At 41.1% G+C, this 21,997-nt stretch overlaps 2 protein-coding genes across 2 annotated transcripts in view; both read right to left on the reverse strand.

Annotated features, from left to right (window-relative positions):
- MAPK13 (mitogen-activated protein kinase 13) overlaps positions 1–119 on the reverse strand; it is an 11,895-nt gene extending 11,776 nt beyond the window's left edge. Inside the window, exon 1 of the mRNA XM_009695881.1 lies at positions 7–119. Coding sequence (XP_009694183.1) covers positions 7–119 — 113 coding nt within the window. The remainder of the gene's footprint in view (positions 1–6) is intronic.
- A 3,875-nt stretch (positions 120–3,994) lies between these two features.
- MAPK14 (mitogen-activated protein kinase 14) lies at positions 3,995–21,724 on the reverse strand (the record flags this gene model as incomplete). The annotated part of the gene is made up of 11 exons (XM_009695882.1): positions 3,995–5,018; positions 5,487–5,660; positions 5,972–6,050; positions 6,596–6,675; positions 14,692–14,763; positions 15,889–16,003; positions 16,459–16,506; positions 16,972–17,001; positions 17,537–17,648; positions 18,016–18,074; positions 21,595–21,724. Coding segments are annotated over 11 exons (967 nt in total), but the record flags the coding sequence as incomplete, so codon positions are not given.
- Between the last annotated feature and the right edge of the window lie 273 nt (positions 21,725–21,997).

The following is a 21,997-nucleotide window of genomic DNA, read 5'->3' on the forward strand; positions in this document are numbered from 1 at the left end:
CCCCCCGAGCCGTAGGCTCCGGACCCCACCGGGTGGAGGGACGTGTATCTCCTGGGCAGCTCCCAGAGGGTTTTGTTCACCTCCTGTTTGTAAAAGCCTCTTCTCCTCGCGATGTTCATCGCCCGGCGGGTGCGGGACTGCCACCCCCCCAGAGTACTGAAGTACCGGAGGGCTTCTGGGGCGAGAGCGGGACAGCGAGGTCTCCTGTGCTGCTGAAAAAGGCTCTAGCGAGTTTCCTTCTCCGTTTTCAGCTGCTGCGAGCGTGAAGGGACATGTCTTTGGGCCCTCCTCCCTCCGCCTCCACATTGGCAGAGGTGAGGCATCAGGTTCCCCGACACGCCTCGCTCTCCTGCAGCTGCCTCTGGACTCTGCTACTGGAGCAGGGACACCTCCGGGAGCCCCACCGTCACCTGCGGCTCTCCCTCTCCTGCTTCCACAGGGCCACCGGCCGAGAAATATCCTCATGGGGCTCGGAGGGGGTCTCGTGAAATCCCTGCACTGAACAAGCAGATGAGTAAGGACTCGTCGAGCCGGGGAATCTGGGGGACAAGCCACAGCGCCTCGTCAGACAAGCGGGGACATTCTTCTCTCCAGCTGATGGAGGACAGCTCCAGGCTGGTGACGAAGGACCCCAGGGTGTTACATCCACAGGAGAGCATGGAAACGATGGCGATTTTCTCCCAAGCCTGGCTTCCCAGCAGAGCGGGGACATGGTGAATGTGCCGAGGTTCTCCACCTTCATCCAGGTGACCGCAGCGAGAAGGTTCAGGAGCAGCTGCGAGATGGGAACATCCCGAGAGCTGTTCCTGGCCCAGGCTTTGCTGGGTCTGGTTTCATTTCCTGCAGCAGGTCTATCTAACCCCTTCTCGGCTCCGCAAAGCCCAAGTTCACTGCTGTGCCTACCAGGACCAGGCCAGAGCAGCAAACCCAGGCTGCGAGAAAATCCGTTCCTGGTAAGCAGAGACCACCTCGACATTTTGCTCCAACTTGAGGAGGCTCAGGCAGGCTCCCACACAGGAGGTAGGTGCATCCCACATACTTCCCAAAGGAAGTGACTAAGCTGCGCCTTACCGAGCCAGCCCAGCTGCTTGGACAGTGCTCTACCCTACCAAGCCCTCGACCCTGCCCATAGCCTCTGCTCCTTCCACAGGTTTCACCCGCAAAGGCGTCCCTGCTTGGAGCACGTCCGTGCAGCAGGATTAGAGCCAAGTTACCCAATAAATAGGAATTACGGAAAAAGCACCATCGGGGTTTTTGGAAATGTTCATTTTACCTCCTTACAGGCAAGCGCTGCAACACATATTGGCGATGGGCCGTAGGTGCTTCAGATAGCCCTGGTAAGGTCTGCTGTTTTATAGAACAAAAACTAGGGACAAGGTGCTGTGGCAACTATTTAACCTTGCTTATGCCGATATGTGTCAATAAACCCTGGCTACAGCAACAGCAGCGTCAGGAAATAAAGCGACTGTTGGCTCGGTTCTATAAATACACCTGTGAGCAAGAGGTGCTACAGCAAAACCTCCTGGTTCATAAGCAACCGTGTAACTCATTTGTTATTTTACGAGCTCGACTCTTGCTCAACTACATGTGCACATGCAGGTAATCAGCGCACAATTAAGGAGTTTTAAATATCTAGGGCATGGCTTGGCTGTAGAAAGATGAATTGATTCCAGTGACCAAATCGAATAGGAAACCTTCAGTTAAGTGATTTGGTTTTGTCAGTGTAGTTCATTCCCCCCCCCAGTTCAGTTCTCACTGACTTCAGTGGGTTGTTTTGCCAACCAGGACGTATTGTAACTGAGCACATTCTGGAATTGTTTATCTGGGCTGGTTTGGATATTTTTTTTTTAACCCAATAAATGACAGGTCCTGTTGAGGCTGTTTTCCCCTCTCCTCTTGGTTTGTACCAAGGCAAGCAGAGGGTGAGAACAAGCGGGAAGGCGGCTTCCACACGGCTGAGAGAACAGCCCCACGCTTTTCTTTGTACTTACTGAAATCGGCTGCTGCACAGCTCTGACCGCGTGGACATCGGCTACCTGACTCGAATCAACACGAACCACCTGCGGTTATCAAGGTCTGGGAACTTCAGTTATTGAGGCTTCTGTTAGTGTGAAGAACATAGCTTTAGTCAATCGTTCTTCCAAGCGAATGGCACCCATATGCAACAGAAGTCAGAAAATCTCCCCTACGGAGAGCCATGATGCTCCTACTCCCATAAACACCCTTCCACCACCAACGATATGGCAGCTGAAGAGGAAAAAAAAAAAAAAATCTCTTTTAAATACAGAAACACAAACCAGTACCACTGGGGAAGGGTCCCAGGTCCAGGCAAGTAAACAGAAAATAAAAAGTATTTTTTTCTGTGCCAGGACTCACGGTCAGAACTCTCAGCTAGTTTTGTAGGAAAGAATTCCCTTGGGACAAATATGGACACAAGCCCAGTGTCAGCAGTCAGTCGGTCAACAAGTCACGCGGCCTTGGCCCCCCAGCTCCAGCCATCACACAGAGGATCCTGTATGACTCGAGGGAGAAATTCGCACCCTGCTAAAACCCTTTAGTGCAAGAGGTTTATAAGGACCATCAGCGCAGTAAATCTGAAAAATAGGTTTTATTTTTAACCAGTGGTATTGTGACATCTTATCTGGCATAACCAATTACAGCAAAATTCATGGAGAGAAACAAAATAGCAAATCTCTTCTTTGAAGTGCGTCCTTCTGTTCAGTCTGTGGGCAGCTGAACAGCATTGCACCGAAGGTAGGGAGTGCATGCCACGCAGGCTCCCGGTCGAGTACGGACTCCAAATGAAACATTCCCACTCACACACGCGCACAGACACACACACACACGCACAACATCTATATTTTTAAAAATCTTTAGCAATATTTCCGCATGAAATCACACTGTAGCATCTACACATAAAATGGCTGATAAAAATAATCTTGCTGTAGGTTTACATAGTATATCTACATTTTCATTTGAATACCTGGACTGCTGGTCCAGCAGAAAAGGGAGGTTTTCTGCCTTGATTTTGTCAGGCTGAGTAGAGTTTTATCCCAGAGCATGAAACAACTGCTCTCTTCATCTCACCCCAGCACTTTTTATTAAGTGTTTGACCTGAAGAGATCACTGGAAGGTAGCCTAGGAAGAATCAATGGTTTTGTCATCCATGTCCCATCCCTTTGTGTTGTCTGTTCAAACACGGGGTAAAAACACTACAAACAGTTCCTCTCCGTCTCATAGGTAACAAGAATACAAAATACTGCAAAAGCCCTTCTCCTCACATACACAGGTACGTTGTCCACACAGGATGCCTGCAACAAATAAATGTCTAAAAACGTCTCCTCCGCAAGTCCCAAAATCAGGCTCCTGAGCTCCCCAGGTACAGTTCTAGCACACAAACACGCTGAGAAACCTCCCTCCTGCCAGCCTTAACTCTGGGCGTTTCACTCGCGCAGAGTCGTGTACAATACACAATGTTTGAACCATGTTTGCATTCAAACATACTCCCTTTTCATGTTTTCTCAGGCAGAGATCAACCTGCTAAAAAACAGCCAAGAAGCTCTTATCTGAGAGGGTAAAAAAAACCCTCTAGTAAAGGTTAGTTTTTTATATATATAAATATTTCTATTTATAGATATAGACAATGAAAGGGAGATTGTGGTTTTATGCATGCTTACTTCTTTGCTTTGGATTCCAATACTTCTAAAAAACAATTATTTTCAGGAAATAACTTAAGTTCTGGCACAAGATGCCATAGTTGTTTCTTTGAAGAACATTTTTTTACATTTGATCTCACAAGAAACCCTCCATCCCAAGCTCTCCTCCTCTGAAACCAGAAAGTCAGAACAAAGAAAAAGGTGCATGTTTCTATGCCGTATATTTCATCCTTTCCTCCTCAAAGCCTCCAGAATGGCAGGTATTTCACAATGAGCTGCAGCACAAGAGGAAGGATGCTGTGATTTCATGGCACTGGCTGAGGTACTTAGTAAAACAGTTCACTGACGATTTAAAACTGCCCCAGTGCCATCCCCAAAAAAGTAACGACAAAAATCAAGCAGCTCTACATGCACACACAGCTATGACATGCAAAAACACCCCACCTTTTAAGGAACAAAATACACAAACGTGTGGCTAGCAAGAATCTTCTCTGGCCTCTGCCTCTCAGGACCTAATGCTAGGAAGCCTCAGAACGAAGGGAGGGGAAGAGGGAAAAATACAGGAATATCCAATCCAGAGGTAGAGGCTGTTGCCTCGCAAAGTTATTTCCTGATTACATTGAGTTCACGCCTGGCTATCTGGGAGCCTTCACCCTGAAAACCAGTGGGGTCAGAGATTTCCACTCCAGACTTCCTTTCCCCCCCTCTCCCCATTCATTTAAGGCACAAACATATTTACAGTTTCAAACAAAACCTTTTCACGTTCCAAGAATCAGACATCAGAAGCCCTGTACATTCTGCTGTACCAGGAAGATCTGGACGTAAATCAGCCATCCGGCATTGAACGAGGACATCCCTCAACCCCACCTTCAGTCCTGAAGAAAACGGAGGACTCTCTAAGCCTATAAAACAACTTCCATTATTTTGAGGTTACTTAATTGTAGAAGAATTGATAAATGGCAACGATTGTAACCAAACTTTAAATGCCAACTTCCCCACCTTGCCCCAGCAGTGCAAACTGGTTGAGCACTGTTTCTCTGGAAGGACTAAAGAGCAGTCAGAACAGGTCTTCAGAGGCTTGCCCCAGGCTGTACACAGAATACGAGAGAGCATGCAGCATGTTTACATAGACTCAGCTTTCTTCCCTCCCCCCACCCTCCCCAGTTCAACACACACAAAACCCCTCCACCAAGGAGAATATTGTTGTGACGAGGCACTTGAACGATAATCGGAGAGTCCCTATGAAAAGGCCTTCCCCTCACAGTGAAGTGGGACAACAGAAGAGAGAGGTTTCTCAGGACTCCATCTCCTCCTGGTCAAGCGGTGGTGGCACAAAGCTGATTACTTCATCGTAAGTCAGGCCTGGTGGGAAAAGCGTGACAGAAACTTAACAGGCAGTACTAAAGACAGTTGTCATGCAAGAAAACCTGCAGCAATCTTAAAAGTTCTAACACTTTTTAAAATGAAAAACATGGTTTAATTAAGAAGAAAAAGAAAAGAATGGTTACACCATTCTTAGAAATGAATGTACACAATAAAAGATACTTCCAGAGCATTGCTGAGATGTAAGTTTGAAAACGTAAAGACACGAGCAACTATGTCACCTACATGTTTGTATGCTCATAGTAATAATTCCTTAGCAGGGACTATGCTAATTATGTGCACGGCACACAATAGATTCACTCAGTATAAGGACCACAGAACGAAGAGGATGTCTGCATTTTTATCAGTTTCTTTTGTGCCTCAAACTACCATGGCTTAGTTGAACCACAGCTTATGGAATGGACCACAAAGGAAGCAGGCTGGCTCTCTCCTGTCCCCCAAACTCACTTTTCCATTCTTCAATCTCAAGTTCTCTGCTTTCAAAAGACTGGTCATAGGGGTCTGCCACTGGTTCATCGTCTGGGTCGTGATATTGAGCAAAGTAGGCATGAGCCAGCGCTTCTGCGGCAGTAATTCGTTTGTCTGTATCCAGTACCAACATCTTCTCTAGCAAGTCCACAGCTGCAAAAGCATCAAAACAGAAAAGAAAGGATTTTACATCATGAGCTGTGTGACATCGTACTCTGAAACGTAAGCTCGTAAAAACCCAATGTATATGGGGAATCTGTAGTTTCTCAGGACCCACTCATCATCCGCTATTTCTTCCTCTTATACCCTCAGCCCACACATACTTTGTGAATTTTGAAAACGGTACATAGCTCTGTTCTGAACTACTTCTGCAGTCATAGCAAAACTTTGGGCAAGTCTTTGTGTCCCAGGACACGCTAGCTTCAGCTTCAGGAAGAGCACAACATCTAAAAAGCAAGCCTTACCTAGCGGATTGGCACCAATAAACACATTTTCAAAGTTCATTTTCGGCATGTAAGACAAAGACTGAATGTAGTTTCTTGCCTGTGGAAATAAACGCTCTGTTGAAGTACGATACAATCCAGCCACCAAGACAAAGTACATTTCAGTCATCCTGAAGCATGGGTTATTATGGTCCGTCTCCTCTCTTTGCCTTCTCCTTACTTATTCTGATACTTAGGAAGCCCATCACCAATACCCCTTCCCAACTAAAGGCCACTCAAGTGAGCAGAGGAAGAGCTGACATTATTTGGGGTTCATGCAAGACTGAAAAGCAAAGAGGTGCTGCAAGAGCCAACTGCCTTGGAGTCCCAGCAAGGCTGCGTGCAGCATGGTGTCTGTTGGTAAGCCGCACGACATGGCACACGATGCAAAACCAACTCTCATCCAGGTTCTCCTGAGTTTCAGGAGTCTGTGGTTGAGTACCCACTGTCCAAATCTGAAGTCTTCATTTAGTACAAAAATCTTGCTGAAGAGCAGGTAGTTAATCGCCCACCCCATGCCACATGCGAGCATATCGTGTATAGAAGCCGCCAACACTGCAAGTGAAGACCTGCCCTGCAAACCCCCCTCATCTGCTCAGGTCTCACCTCGTGGCTGGGCATCCTGTTAATGAGATATGCAGGGGGCGTTCCCGTCAGACGCATGATCTGCTGAAGCTGGTTAATATCTTAAGTGCCTAGTCAAGGGCTTTGTTAAAAACAGTGCAAGAACCATTTTAAACAGAAAACAGCTGCATACAAAGCATCTCTTCTGCAAACCACAAGGCAAAAGCCACACAGGCTGGGTCCACTAATTTTTTTAAATACTTGTGAAAAGCTTAGCAACTGCACTAGTGAACACTTCAAACAATGGAGAATTATCGATCCGTTTGGTAACAGGATCAGTACAGAAAATATTTCTGTCTGCCATAAGTAGTATTACACTACAACATGGTTCCGTTCACATTTCCCAACAGTTTCAAGCCAGAGTAGACATTTCCTTTGGCTGAAGCTACTCCTCAAAAATTTTCCTAGGCTGCTGCAGCTACATACAGCCTTCAGGAAAATGAACAAAAATTAGAACAGAAACAAAAATTGTAATCTCTGCACTGGTTACCAGCTTTTTTTTCCTTGCTGAAAGTACATAGAAAGTACTTAAGTTCCTTGTGGTGCAAAATGAAATCGGCTCACAACTGACACCTCCTTCTAAACAGCTTTGAATGCACTTTGATATGTGGGCGAGGTGACAGAAGGCAACAAATGCAAAATTAGCAAAACATTAGCATTGCATAAGACAGAGTTAGCTGATGTCAGTGAACAGAGAAAGTAAGGGCAAGTGAAGTAATGCAGCAGGAAAACAGCATTCGTTACAATGACACGCTAAAGGCCCTCAAACACGCAATAGTTTTGCTATCTCCATACAATGGAAAAAATTAGTAGAAACAGTACTTTACTGCATTTTTTTTTAAACAGTCTTGATTTGGACCTGGTTGAGACCAATTATTCTTTTTATTGTGCAATGTTGAAAAAAAAAAAAAAGACCCACTTCATTCTTACGTATGCAAACTAATCTTTTGCTTAACCTGGTCAACCTTTAAGCTTATCTCTCGCTAATCCCCTGTACTTCAAACGCCAGACTACCCTTAAGGTCAGTTCACTGGGCAATCAAAGCAACCTGCGTTATTCAGTTCTAACCTTTCCAAGGGTAGAACATCCCAGGGCTTTTTAAACTGGTGTAATATTCGGCAAGTTGACCAACTGATTCTAACTTGCACCACATGTCTACCTTCATCAAACATAATCCAAGGCTAACCTCACATTTTGCATTTACCGTCACTGTTACATGGGAAAGAACATCAGCTGCAGTACAAAATAATCTTATCGCCACTCTTCACCGCACTGATTCTCTATTACGTAGCAGAAACAGCAGAGTGACTTGCTAAAGCATGCTGCTAGTTACCTCTACGCAAGCTCATTGCTCACTATGCGTTAATTTGCTAATTTGTACTGTTAGGGTATCTCTTGCTCTAACTTCAGCAACAGGTTAAAATTAAATGCCATTTAATATTGTCCTTGCAGAAGTTCACAATTCAAGATTAGAACAATACAGAAATGGTGGTATGGCTGAAAATAGAGGTCACCCTTTAAAAAGGAGACTGCAGAAAGCTTTTTGCTATTACCTTGATAAAAGGGCCCCATACAGCAATACCCTTTAAATACACAGCAGAATTAGTTATAATCTCAGCAGACTATATACTGTGTGTCCCGGGAACAGCTGCCACATAAATGCACCTAAAAGGCCTTTTGCATTTTACACTACAAAAACGAAGATGGTGGCAGTAGCGTTTCAGAAATTAATCATACTACAGAAGGGACTCTGTGTGTTTAGAGGATAACACGCTTGCTCCTGTTAAGAAAGATCCCTGGGCAGGCAATCTGGAGAAATAATAATTGAGACGAGCCTCAAGCTCTTAGCTGTGAAAAATACTTCCCCAGCAGCATCTGATCATACAATGTATCATGAAGTATAAACCCACAAACTGAAAGAAAAGTCACGAAGCAGTAAAATGAGAATATGGAAGGAAGAAATCATACCACAGGCAGAGGTAAGAGGAATAAAGATCAGATATACACAGCATAAGAACTCAAAGCCATCCAAGAGCAAAGAATGACAAAGGAAGAAAAAAAAATAACAGAAAATAAATCCCAACACATACTACAGATAGACTACAGGAGGGCAACACACAAACTTGGGACTTCCAAAAGGGCAGATATTACAATCAAAGTGTAAACTCACAGACTCTGAGGAGATTTTCTTCAAAAGCTCAGGCCCTGGGGTTCCAACGAGTCTCAAAATGAGCTTCAACTGATCAATATCTAATGATGGACCATAAAGGAAAATGCTGGGACAAATAAAAATGAAAAGCGCAACATATCAGCCTATTAATGTTGAAAGTTAATGCCTGCCAAGGCCTCAACTGAAAAGCTATTTTAAGCAAACCGTATTCATTCCTCTTGTTTACAATTGAATACCCCCATATAACACAGCTCTGTCCGTATCGGACAGATTGAACAACTTGTCTACAAATACACCACATGCAATGCATCGGTCGCTGCATCCTTAACTATGGCGGAGCAGAAGTCAAAGCTTTCGCCCCACTGGCAAAGGACCAGTTTACATGCTCGCTTCACCCTCTCAGGCCCCACACCAAAGGAGAAGCAGTTAGCAGGATTAGGTTGCGTTAGTGACAGATGAAGTAGAGCAGAAGGCTGAAAAGTGTAGGCACTAATATTTTTTAAAAAGTCAAGGCCTTTTGTGAACACCTTCCAAGGTAATTCAGCCACTTCTAAAACTCAGAAAGTAAGAAAATGACTGGATCCTGCTCGTGACCTACAGCATCCCTCCACCTGAACACGGGTGCACCTTCCTCAGGCCCAGAGCAGCCAGGGTGCTGCAGCTGGTGGAGATGCTCGCCCCTGCCAGCTCCCTGGGGACCAGGAGGCCAGGATGCCAAAGCACCCGGATCTCCCTCCTGCCCTACCAACACGCTGGAGAGGCAGAGAGAAACAGAGCGTGGGCTCGGATTTAACATCTGTGTAGAAAGCTCTAGGGACATAACATCGCAGACACAAAGAATGTCTTATCCAGAACAAAGCTTCCATCAGGCCACGTACCAATCTGAGCTGTCCTCTTTAACAAGGCAGAAAAATTAAATATCTGGCATGAGTGACAAAACATACTCTCGAGGGAAAAAAAATCCACTAAAGACACAGTTTTATGTCCAAAACTCAAGACAGTAAGGAGACACAAGGTACCTTTTTAAAACTATTAAAAGAATAATCTGTGTTCTCTGAATTATCCTCCATGCTGCCCTTCAAAACCTACTACTGGTTTCAGACTGTGTCTGTAATGTTTTTATTTGCCCTTAAAATTACATCAAACTAGTTAGGCTTTTTCCTTTCAATAAAAGTAGTCTACTTACTAGACAAAGTTTTTTTCTGGGAATCAATGCCTTCCTGATGTTTTAAGATACACTTACAATTCCTTGTTAGAATATCTTTTAATTCAGGTACTACAAGAACTTCAAAAACTGTCTCCTGTTTTTAAAAAAGCCTCAGAGTTCCTGTAATACTGGCAAACTGTATATGGAGGAAATCACCGATACTTTGCCAAAGCCTTTTATCTTTTGATGTAAACTTTGGTCTAAAGTTTTAAGTATGAAATGAACTAAAAGCCCTGGAAATAGTACTTTGTCAGAGCAGCTGAACTAATTTCTCACTTCTCAAGTTGCTTGGCCAACTCCCACCTACTTAAACACTCCAAACCCAAGAGTAAATCCAATGTATCTAGTTGGATTTAGCTTAGCTGCTGAATTGCCAACTCTTAATTGTCAATGCTTAAAATGAAATCAGTATATCCACTGTGTAGGAGAATTAGCAGAGGGTGCTATACTAACCACAATTAGCTCATTTAAACTGGCTTTTCTTCAGTGCCATTTAAAACAGCCCTTACATCTTACATCTTTCACTCGTTCTTATGCAAGAAACAGTTGTGCAAATTTTAGATGGCTAACATGCCTCAGAAGTCACATGCCATACCTCAGTTTAAATACTTAAATTCTTTTAAAGGCGTTTAAAATCACATGCACCAGGTGCACCAACAATATTGCCGCACAGTTTGCTGCCAGCTCTTTTCCCAGGGAAAATTGCTATTGGAAGATATTTGTGTCATGTGCTTCAGTGACTTCTCAGATAGACAAGAGAAAACACAGAATGGATAACTGGCACTGCCACAGGCAAGCCAAAACCCAACCCTCCTAGTTTTAGGCCTGCCAGCTATAACGTGCTGAATTGCAGCACACATTTAACTACAGGGCCTACCAGGTCCCAGAGAAATGAGCCATAAGCAATTAAAGAGAGGAAAAAGATTCAGTAAATACAAAGCAAAAGAAAAACAAAACAAAACAAAAACACACATGTGCATGGAGAAGGAAAGCGAAGCATGCAAACCCCAAATGCCACCACCAAGGTACCCCCAACGACTGATGAGTCTCAGTGATCCTAAAATTCAGAAAACAACCTGCCATCACCATCAGTAGCAGGCATCGCAAGACTGTAAGAGCTTATCCAGGCAAAGCAAAGTTCAGAAGTTGTTTCAGCTGCCACCACAAGGGAGAGTAAGATGTATCAGAAGAATATGTAATTGCAGACTGGTTAGTTATCACGGAAGTCTCATACTACTGGATAAAAACACTCCTCAGAGTTTAAAAGGAATACAGTCAAAACATACGGAAAAATAAAATTGGCTAAACTAGTACAAAACATTCAAGATGTTCATATTTGTACTTTAAATCATTTTATGCAAGTCAAATTGTCAAAGTCAACTTTCCTACTTATTTGTATGAATCATTCACATTACAAGAGCTGTAAAAACATTAAGAATATACATGTTTAACAGAAACTTATCTTGGCATAAGACAGATACGATAACACCAAAAAGAAAGCCTCTAGTTATACCTAACATTAAAAGTCTGAAGGACCCTGATTTTCATTACCTCAAGTTTTTTGTCTCTGATTAGTCTCTCCCACAATCTTGCTTCCCCCTTCTCCACCTCTTGGCAGAGGTTTTACCGATATTAGAAATCCACCTTTCATCCAAATATTTCCACTCATAGATTACAATAGGAACAGTCCAGTTAGCTTACATTCAGTTTTAAGTTAGGAATATTGTAACAATCCTGCAGAACTAAGCCCATGTTAACCACAGGTTTTGGTGGGTTTCTTTCTTTTTTTTTGTTTTGGTTTTTTTTTTTTTTTTTTCCCCTCAGAGTATCTACAATTCTTGCTTTAAGTCAGTGACAGGCACATTCAGAATCTCTACAGATTAGGTCCTTCAGAACTTAAAATAAATCAGAACTTAAACCTAAATTCAGCATTAGTTTATTAGTGGCATAATCATCATAGGCAGCACTGAAGATCATCATCTTGGAATACAACTTTATTACTTACCAGATTAAATTAACTGTACATCTTGCCTGTACTGAAGCCCCTTAAAAGCAATATATGCATCTCCAGGCCGTATAAAGAAATATCTGATGGACTGTAAATAACATCACACCATTTCTGCTACATCCTTGGTGAAAGGGACTGATATTTCAAACAAGAGAACCACCTGAACAGGAGAATGATCATCCTGAGAAGGCATTACCCATTCTGTCACTATGTATTTCATTTTGGAAATGTGAAGCTATGTAGTTGAGAAAATTAATGTTTTTAGACCAAAACGCAAGAAGAATGTCAAATTTTCAGTTGTCAAACAGAAGCAGTTTCCAGCTTTCTGAACACACAGAATACATAGTCACCTTGCCTCCAACTGCAGAGTCAATTCCCTAGGACTGCAGTGGATGTGGTGGATATACTATACCCATGGCTACTAGAAGTATGGTAGATATACCTTGAATTAAGCAAGTTGCTATTAATTGCAAAGTCAGTAAGTCAGCAACTGCATAGTGATACTGCAGGAGGAACACAGGCCTCAGCAAATCTGTGGGTACAAAGAAATTAAGACCCCAGAAGTACCCGACAGGATCTACATCTGGAAAATTCCTAAAACTTTCTCCAAAAATCACGCATCTGTAATGATTGCAAAGAGCCTGCCAAGACAGGAAGAAGCTAGAACCCATCGTTATCTTACTTCTGCTTGCTGCCTTTAGATATCAGCAAAACTGGAGTGAAAGCTGACAGCCTGGTGCCTTTCTAGATCCTTGGATAAATCTTACATGCACAAACAAGATTCATAACCACAAACCCTGCTCCCCTTACAGTTCTAACCTCATGATCAAACAGCTTATACGCTACTGAAAGTGGAGACCCACACATATAAACTGTAAGAACTATAGCACTACAAAGTTTTATCTACAACGGGAAAGGATTGTGCCTCATTTTTCCTAAAAATCTAACCAACTTAGAACAGAAAAAGCATTTAATTCAAAAGTGTTACTACCCATTTGCAAAAGAAATTGAGTATTTGAAGTAAAGAATCAAAGCATCTACCGGTAGATATAAATCAGTAAAGTATCTTAATAGGACAAAACAAACAATTTAGAACCTAAAAGTAAACTTTATTTTGCATTGCGGATATTATTGGCTATAATTCACAGCTAATAACACAGTTGGAAAAAAAAAAACACTTTTCAGACTTGGAAGAGAACTGTTTTGTTCAATTCATAAAGAACACATCATGAAGCATTTCTTACATGCTGCAAATCCTATCAGCAAACATTTTACTTTCAAGCATCAAGATTTTTAAAATCTGAAGTGTCACTGTTACTAGGGTCAAAATAATGGCAACAGCTTAAAGACTTTTGCTTTCTTTGAATCAACAATTCTTGATTTCTCTTTTTTTTTTTTGAAAGAAACGAGAAAATCTGCCCAAACAAAATTATATGTGCTAAATCAGTGCATAGAAGTAGGGTAACTTTTTTCTAGCCTCTAAGCCACTTTCGTGCTAGTTCTGCTCCTGTCTCTAACAACAGAAAAATGCAGCAGAGATGACTAAACAGTAGAGTACAGCAAGCTCAACAAATCTGGAGAGAGATTATGAGATGGAGACAGGCAAAAAAAGAGAAGAAAGGATAAAGTTAAGGCACATTGAAAAGGGAGGTGAAACTTGTGTCAAAACTGGAATGAAAGCCTCCCCCCCATGAAAAAAAAGGAATCCAGATGCTTTCCAGAAGTAATGTAGTACACACAAGGCCAGCACTTCCAATGCTAGTTTTCTTTCCATCAAATGCTAACATATTTGAAGTAACAGATATAAATGCTAGTAAATTAATAAAAGTTATTAAAATAAACAAACTGTGGTTGAAAGAATAAACTCTCATAAGACATGGCCAACGTAGTTTTCTCTGGCAAATAAAGCCCAATTGCTGGGCAATGAAAAGTCTTCCCAGTAGTAAATTACCCCTATATGTTGTGTGGCTCAACAAACAAAAGCTGCAAGTGTAACAACTTGCATCAACTCTCAGTTCTAATTTCCTGGGGAAAAACGCGACCAACTCTCATGAACTGTGCTCTTGTTAAAGTGTCCTACGCAGCCCACTTTGGTCGGGCAAAAAAATAATTTTGAAAAGATATTATTCAAGCTTGATTTTTCACGTCAATACAAGCACACAGTGAAAGAAGGCTCACAATCTGTTTACACTCAAGCATGGAAGCGGAACCTAAACATTTCAGAGCAATTTGGAATGAGATCCTTGGCACTAAAGAATCTGCAAACCCACTGCTTTCACAACGTACCACCAGAATACAGGAGAGAGGCCAGAAGGGATGCTTCACATTTGCTAGAAACCTGAAGCGTGAGAGGATTCTTAGCAGACAGCCTACTCCATGCAGTTATTTTCTACAAAGAGCAATGAATTTAAATAAACTTAAAGGAGAGTAACTCCCAGAAACAAACAACATGTGAGTAATTCTAGTGATGCTAATAGACAATAAAGAGGAATAGATTTGCCTTCTTGCACGCTGTGATTGTTTCACGTGCAGCAAAATCAAGAACTCACCTCATTGTACTGTAAAAGCAGTCATTAATTTAAAAACAAACAAAAAATCCCACAACAAAACCCAGAACGTCTCTTCTTGTGAAGTATGCGAAAGTGAAGATCTCTAACTTCCATTTCAATAAATGTATTACTTTTAAAGGATACGGTCTGTACCAGGGAACAACGTTCTTCCAGTCAAGAGTTCAGCCATAATGCATCCCACTGACCAAATATCAACTGAACAAAATAAAACAAAAAACAAAACAACGTAATGCAGAAAAATACAGTCTCAATAGAATGACCCTATCCAACAAGTACAAACAATTTTATCTTTAAACAGTCTTACGGCGCTGAAACAATGTGAGATAGATTGCAAACTAACTGATACTGTTCAGTAACCACGTCGTCTAAGACTTGTCCAAATAACAGAACACTAGACCAGGCAACTTTTCCTTCCAGAGCATACCATGCATTGAACACCAAAGAGCTGGGGAGGAATCTACACAATCAGAGAGGAAGAAAGCTGTTCAAGACAACTCTGAGGAATTAATTTGCATATGGCCTTACATAAATTCTACCCAATCAACCACCAACTATTACACTACAGATACAAGACAACTCCATATACATGCAAGAGGAAAAGAGAAAAGAAGAAAAAGCAGTGAAGTATGAAATCAGAGTAGGACATTATTTTCTTCGATCCCTGTGCTCTCCTGTACAAGAACTACTCTCAGCATTTGCTTTTCTTGTCTGTGCGCGATCTGGAAGTACTGTAGGAAAGCATGGTGTGTTGCTGAGAAGATACTGGAAACTGTGAGGAAGATATAACTGTGAAGCAGTGGCTAAGAAGACAGGAAAGGAAGGGAGATTTATATACTTTTCAGCATTTCTTCACATCATAACTCCAGACGTTTTTCAGCATATTCCCAGCAGCTTTCTAGAAACGCACCTTCTCCTCATCCAGATGCATTCCATTCACTTACTTTAAAAACCACCGTGCTAGGAAAAATACAGGGTAAGTGCTGACAAAATTTTGCTGATTGCAATTTCAAAGACTCAAGTTTAAAGAAGTCTTGTGAATGCTATCACAATGCTTCTTAACTTACATCTGGTAGACTGTGGTTTAAATACTAATTTTACAGTTGACTTGATGATCTTTGAGGTCTCTTCCAACCATAATGATTCTATGCCTCCCTTCTTTTAATCACCCTTACTAAAGCATAATTACCATGACTGCCAACTTACGCGATCAAATGGAAAGGAGCACTTACAAAGGATAACCTCTTTTTTATTTTTATTTTTTTCCTTTTTTTCTTCCACAATCCAGGAATTGAAAAGCCTTTTGTTAGTAAAATGCATTACCTGTCTGGTTGTAATGCATCCAGTTCAGCATGATCTCAGGAGCCCTGTACCACCGGGTAGCCACATACCCGGTCATCTCATCATCTGTGTGTCGGGCCAAGCCAAAATCCAGGATCTATGGAATAGAAAAGACATCCACCAACTCCTGCAGTGGAACAATGCAAACTAGTTGGAGCAAATAGCTAGGCAGTTATTGGATTGGGTGGAGGAAAGGTGGTGCAACTGCAAAAGCAGATTATGAAACTAAATTTCACAACCTGTTAAAAGACACTAGCCTAGAACAGCACAGGACTCATCAATCAGAATTACACCTGGATATCTTGACTCTAAAACAACTAAACCCAAACTAAAGCTGGTAACTCTTCACTTTCACGATGATTCATTAAAAACACAGGAATAGACACAGAAGAAACATCCTCACAGCCCCTTACAGCTGCGAAGGACATTACCATCTTGGGCCACAAATGTATTTCTAATAAGGAATTATTTTGTCCCTTTAATTCCAAGGGGCATCTACACGGTATTCACTCAAATCACAGTCAAATCAATCGGACCTTGTGATTGCATTACCTTTAGCTCGCAGTCTTCATTTACAGCTAGGTTACTAGGTTTTAAATCCTAAAAAATTAAACATCAGCATTAACGGTGTTATTTTATATGTTGTTTCACAAGTCTAAAGTAGATAAAAATGTAAATGCAGACAGAAAATAGATTCTAACTGGCCATAAGTATCAACTCTCCTTATTCAGGAAAATTATTTTATCCCAGAGCCAGCTATCTCTTCTGTGGTCCTCAGAGGTGCCATATATAAGCAAAAACACTTAAAGGCTTACTGCAACACCAGTGCTGTAGATGTATATTTAACAAATAGAGAACTTATTTCAGAAAGATACAAGTCAAACATGGGCAGAAACAGAAACTACAGATCTTGACAACCACTTCCCATGTTTAACCTTTTGACTATTTAACAGAAATAATTCTTAGAAAACATCTTCTTTGTCTATAGGTGCTACACTGTACAATTCTGTGCTACATTTTAAAAATACATTGGCTCAGTACAGGAAGCAATCTTAGGATACTCACCCTGTGTATTATGTCAGCTGAATGGATGTACTGTAAAGCAAGATGACAAATTTTATATAACAGTCCAAGTAACCTCCTTCTCATTTCTTCACTAGACAACACTGCCCTACCCCATCCCACACAATTCAAATGCTATGGCTTGTCTGCAGAAGGAACCGAGCACCTGGCTACGGATAGTTTCAAGTAGGTAGGCGTTTCACTTTGTCTCTGCTTAGGAACATGCAGGAGCACTGCCACCGTGAGTGGGAACACCAGAAGAAAACTGAAGAAATGGAAGACTCATAGTCACAGCAGATTAGAGCGCAGCACAGTTCATACTTTCCAGATTCTGCCCATAGGAACATATAAAAATATCTCCTTAAATGATACATAACTTTACTGATACAGAGCTCCAAAGAGGTATGAAGTGAAAAACCAATAATAAAAGGTTATCCTAGGATATGTTAGGGAAGTTACTGAAGCCCCACTAGGTACTCATATGAATCTCTGAGGATATGACATTCATTGAGAACTTCCACCTCCCACTGATGAGCTATCAACATTCAGGTAGGACAGGTGCAAGTACCTTCAGTCCCCGAAGAATTTGGTATATGAGGAACTGCACGTGGTCATCGGTGAGTTTCTGGCATTTCACAATGTTGTTCAAATCTGCTCCCATAAGGTGTGTCACCAAGTACCTATGAACAAAAGGAAACAGGCTATGAAGCAATCCCTTCAACAGGATTAGGATTAAAATTCCCTATGAAGCTCCAGTAAAAGGGTTGACCGCCCCAAAGCGTGCTGCTGAATGAAATATAGTTCACAACACTAAATAACGTAGCAGATTAGTACGCTGATTCCTACGGCACTGGTCAATAAAACACAAGTGAACAAGTTTGACGAGTCCAATAGTTTAGGATGTCCTAGTATCTTCTGTGTTGGAGTTCAGAACTGTTTGAAAATGATGACAGACAAATTAAGGTGGCAAATATTTCTACCATAATGTGGGAGATGTAAGGAAGATACAAAAGATGTTTTGTTGCAGTCTTCAGAGAAGTTACCTACACATCATTGAATTCTTCCAGTGACTTGGCAGGGGTGAACACATCCAACAAGCCAATCACCTAGAAAGAAAATGGTACAGTGAAAAAACTGAAATATATTCATAGGATAATATGATACAGTTACTAAGATCCTTTGTGGAAGAAAAACTACTCCTTCGAGTAGATGTTTCATTTCCAACTACATGAATCATTCAGATGCAGACAAATTAGTATTCATACAAGATCAGAAAGAAACGTTCAACTCTTGTGTAAAAAAAAAAAGGTTAACAACGTACAGCAGTCTTGTCACACCATCCACTTATCCACTTAAAGCATCAAATGGGAGCCAGAACAAAAGGCAGGTGTCAACACTGGTTTAGAATACCTCATTTGAAAAAGAACAACTGAAGTTTGTTCAGGAAATAAATACATAACAGAAACAAAAAACCAACCACCAGGAAAAAAAAAAATAATGTTTGCTTCTCGCTCAATTCTTAGTTATACTGTTGACTACATACCAAAATCAGAATTGGGAGACTATACTTGTTTCACTTGTACTGAGTAATAGCTAGAAAAATTCAAGGATCTGTAACACAAGCAATGAATAATAATGACTACACTAGAAAATAAGCCAGGAAAACAGTGCAATGCAGCGGGGACCCAGTTTTCACAGAAAGCTGACAGCTTCACACTGTCATTTGCATTTTCTGCCCAAAGAGCAGCTACTCCACCGTTCATTCTACAGCTAAACTGTTCCGCCAGTAGAGAGTAAAAGGACATGCACATGTTACTTTGTGGAAAAGAACTACTACACCTTATCATCCCGTAATTATCTTTTAGGTCATCTACAGCATTTAAAAAAAAAAAATCCATCTGGTCCGTAAAGTTTTTTCCATTTTGCACTGCAACATGCTTTTAAACCTTATTTTCCATCTCTTAATAGCAAATATTATTTTATTTTATGAATATATGAGAGAGAGACAGGTTCTCTTCATCCACCTCCGAAAAACTCCTCTTCCTTTTTCAAGTCAGCATCTCACTTGTCTCAGATACACAAGCCCCACACACATTTCAGCAATTCAGGAACGGTTCAAGCACACATATGAAACCTAGAGTTGGATTCCCGTGTTCGCACCATCCTTTTTATCCCATTGTTTATACTTGTCAAGGATGTCAGACTCAATCGAGTTACTTTTAAGCAGAAAATTAAAGACAAAAATCTTTGAGGAATCTAGATGGTGTTTTTGGAAAAGAGAGCAAGTGGGTAGGAAATAAAAGGCTCTGTCTAATCTATATTATACATTATAGATCACATTTTATTGAGGAAACTGAAGAGAAAAAAAAACACTTTCCTGTCTCTCTTGATATACATCTCAGCAACTCCATTTCTAGACAGATATCTTCTTCAAACTGTAACATTCACATCCACCTTGTATAATAATTCCCATGCTTACAGCTTCTTTCTCCATTGAACTCTTTCATATCAGTTTTTACAGAAAAATTCAACATTATCCACCCAGTTTAGCATGGAAAGACAAAACCTGACTTTGCTATCTAGACTTCAGGGTTTTTCTCCATTTATCACTTCTATCTTGCTACACTGTAAAGCACAGTACCAAACTACCCATATCTTTCATCGAGTTTCACAAACACTTAGAGTTACTCTGCGGCACATCACTGACTCATTCTAAGGAAGTGTGAACACCAGTAGATTCAGAATCCAACTTCTAACCCTTTGCTTTCCCCTCCAAGCATTTTAGGATTTCACAGCATTTATTAATTTCTTCATATGACAACAAACCCATTTGTTCTTCCATCTGCTCAGTGTTGCGCTTTGTGCAAGCTAACAAGGCCTCCTGGAACTTGAAAACATCATGGAGACACGCTCGAGTGCTCTGCAGGTCCATTTATTTGCTCAAGATCATCATGAGCCAGACTAGATACAGGACACAGAAAACCATCCTGTGCTCAAGCCCCTTAAACCACCATACCTTCCAGATTCACTGCTGTGTTCTGTGCCACATAAAACCAAGTGTTTCACTTCCGAACCAAGATCTGAATAGTCAAGACACTAGCACTAACAAGCCTGCCTGAACTGGCTCTGAACATCTCTGCATCTGCAGGATTTTTAAACCACAACCTAGATAAACTTCCCACAGGTAGATGAGGGTACGATGAACTGATAATAAATATTTCTATATATAAACAATTTAACTTCCTTTTACCCCTTACTCTTAAAGCCTCATAGGCTCTATGCAATACTAATCCAAAAATATTAATGAATGCCAGACTTGTAGCACCAGTCACAGTCTAATTTTCATTGCTTAACCTTATTAGCTTAGACAAAACAGATTGATGTGCTGATTTATTTTTTTTAAACAGATATTCAAAGCTTTCCTGTTTGAAGAATGTCTCGGCTACGAGAAAAGGTCCAGAAAAAACTGCAGGGGATAGATATTAAGCAGGATCAAATGCCACCTCTGCTGTTGAGACAATGGTATTGTACAGAGCCACTGAGAAAGAATTGTTGACAATAGTATATATGCATCAAAAGTTCCAATTATGTTAGCCACACTAAAAACGTCAAGAAGATTTATGGGATACCAGCTGCTGACTGCGGTGGTTAGAAGCCACAACACAACCACCGCTGCCATAACAGAAGAAGTTCTGAACAGAGCATCTAAGGAGAATCTTCCAACGAAATTATGCTTGTTTGGCTTTTTGTGCTAGATAAAGATCCTAGGTTTGCTCTCCGCACTTCCAAAACAGTATTTCCCCTCTGCTAAGGTGGGGTTTTCTTGGACAAAAGAAATCAAGAGCCTTCCTTTCCTCTTGACATTCCGACAGCTCTACAGAGGGCAGGTTATGAGACTTTTTGCTCCACTGCATGTAATATTTGCCCCAAACAGCACTCAATATAAATATGTTGGTGTGTTAATATCACAAACACAGAGAACTGAACAATCAACTGCTTTCTATACCAAATGGAGGCTAGATTAAAAAAAAAAAAGTTCAACATAACATTTGTCACATTCTATTTTGCTTCCTTCTTGATGATTTTAAGTGGATGGCTTAGATGAAAAGCCATCCCATTTCTAACCCCTCAGCACTCCCTTTTTTCCTCCCTATTTTACCTACAGGAATCTAATGAACATCTACTTCACACCCTTCTGACACAGGCAAGCCAAACCAAAAAAAATATGAAAAACCCTCTACAAGACACTAAAATCAAACTTCGAGATTTTCTTCTTTTAAATAAATTCTTAACATAGCAAAATCTACAGCTTACTACAGCAAGCTAGCAGGAGAATGTAAGTAACATCTCCTGTGTCCTAAATCCTTAAGACAGCATGAACCTGCTAAGCAGTCATTTCCAGATTATTCTAGGAAATATTAGGATTTTTAAATACCAAATTGGTTATGTTTTTTTGTTATCTGCATGCTTTTCTACAACTTTAACCCCTTGGACTACTGCAAGCTTTGTATTCAGTATTAGGAAAAAAAAAAAGTATGAAACAAGATCCTTAAATGCAATCATGATGGATGCTTACTGGATAGCCCAACTTCAGATCAGTTTTTCATACCATCTCCTTCAACTTACATTTTCATGTTTCATGTGCTTAAGTAGCCGTAGCTCTCGGTAGGTCCTTTTGGCATGGATGATAGACTGAAATGGTCGGGACAGCTTCTTTACAGCCACACGCAACCCAGTTTTTGTGTCAAAGGCAGAACTACAATAAAGAGTAATCGAATTATCAGAATGAATTATTTATAAACACCTTCAAATACTCACTTAGTAGCTCCAGATAGCAGCTATCTGGATACTGAGTCACAGTCAATGCCATTTCTCCATTTCTGCAATGAAAATAATTTCTAGGTATCCTGGTCCACAACCTGCACCCCCACTCAAAATCCCCACATATTTACACAACTGTTGGTTTCTACAGAAAATGTTTAAAAGCTAAGTCTTATTCAAACAGTAAAGGGAAATTTTGTAGAAAAAA

Source organism: Cariama cristata, unplaced genomic scaffold, assembly GCF_000690535.1.
Source record: "Cariama cristata isolate BGI_N322 unplaced genomic scaffold, ASM69053v1 scaffold2162, whole genome shotgun sequence".
Taxonomy (NCBI): domain Eukaryota; kingdom Metazoa; phylum Chordata; class Aves; order Cariamiformes; family Cariamidae; genus Cariama; species Cariama cristata.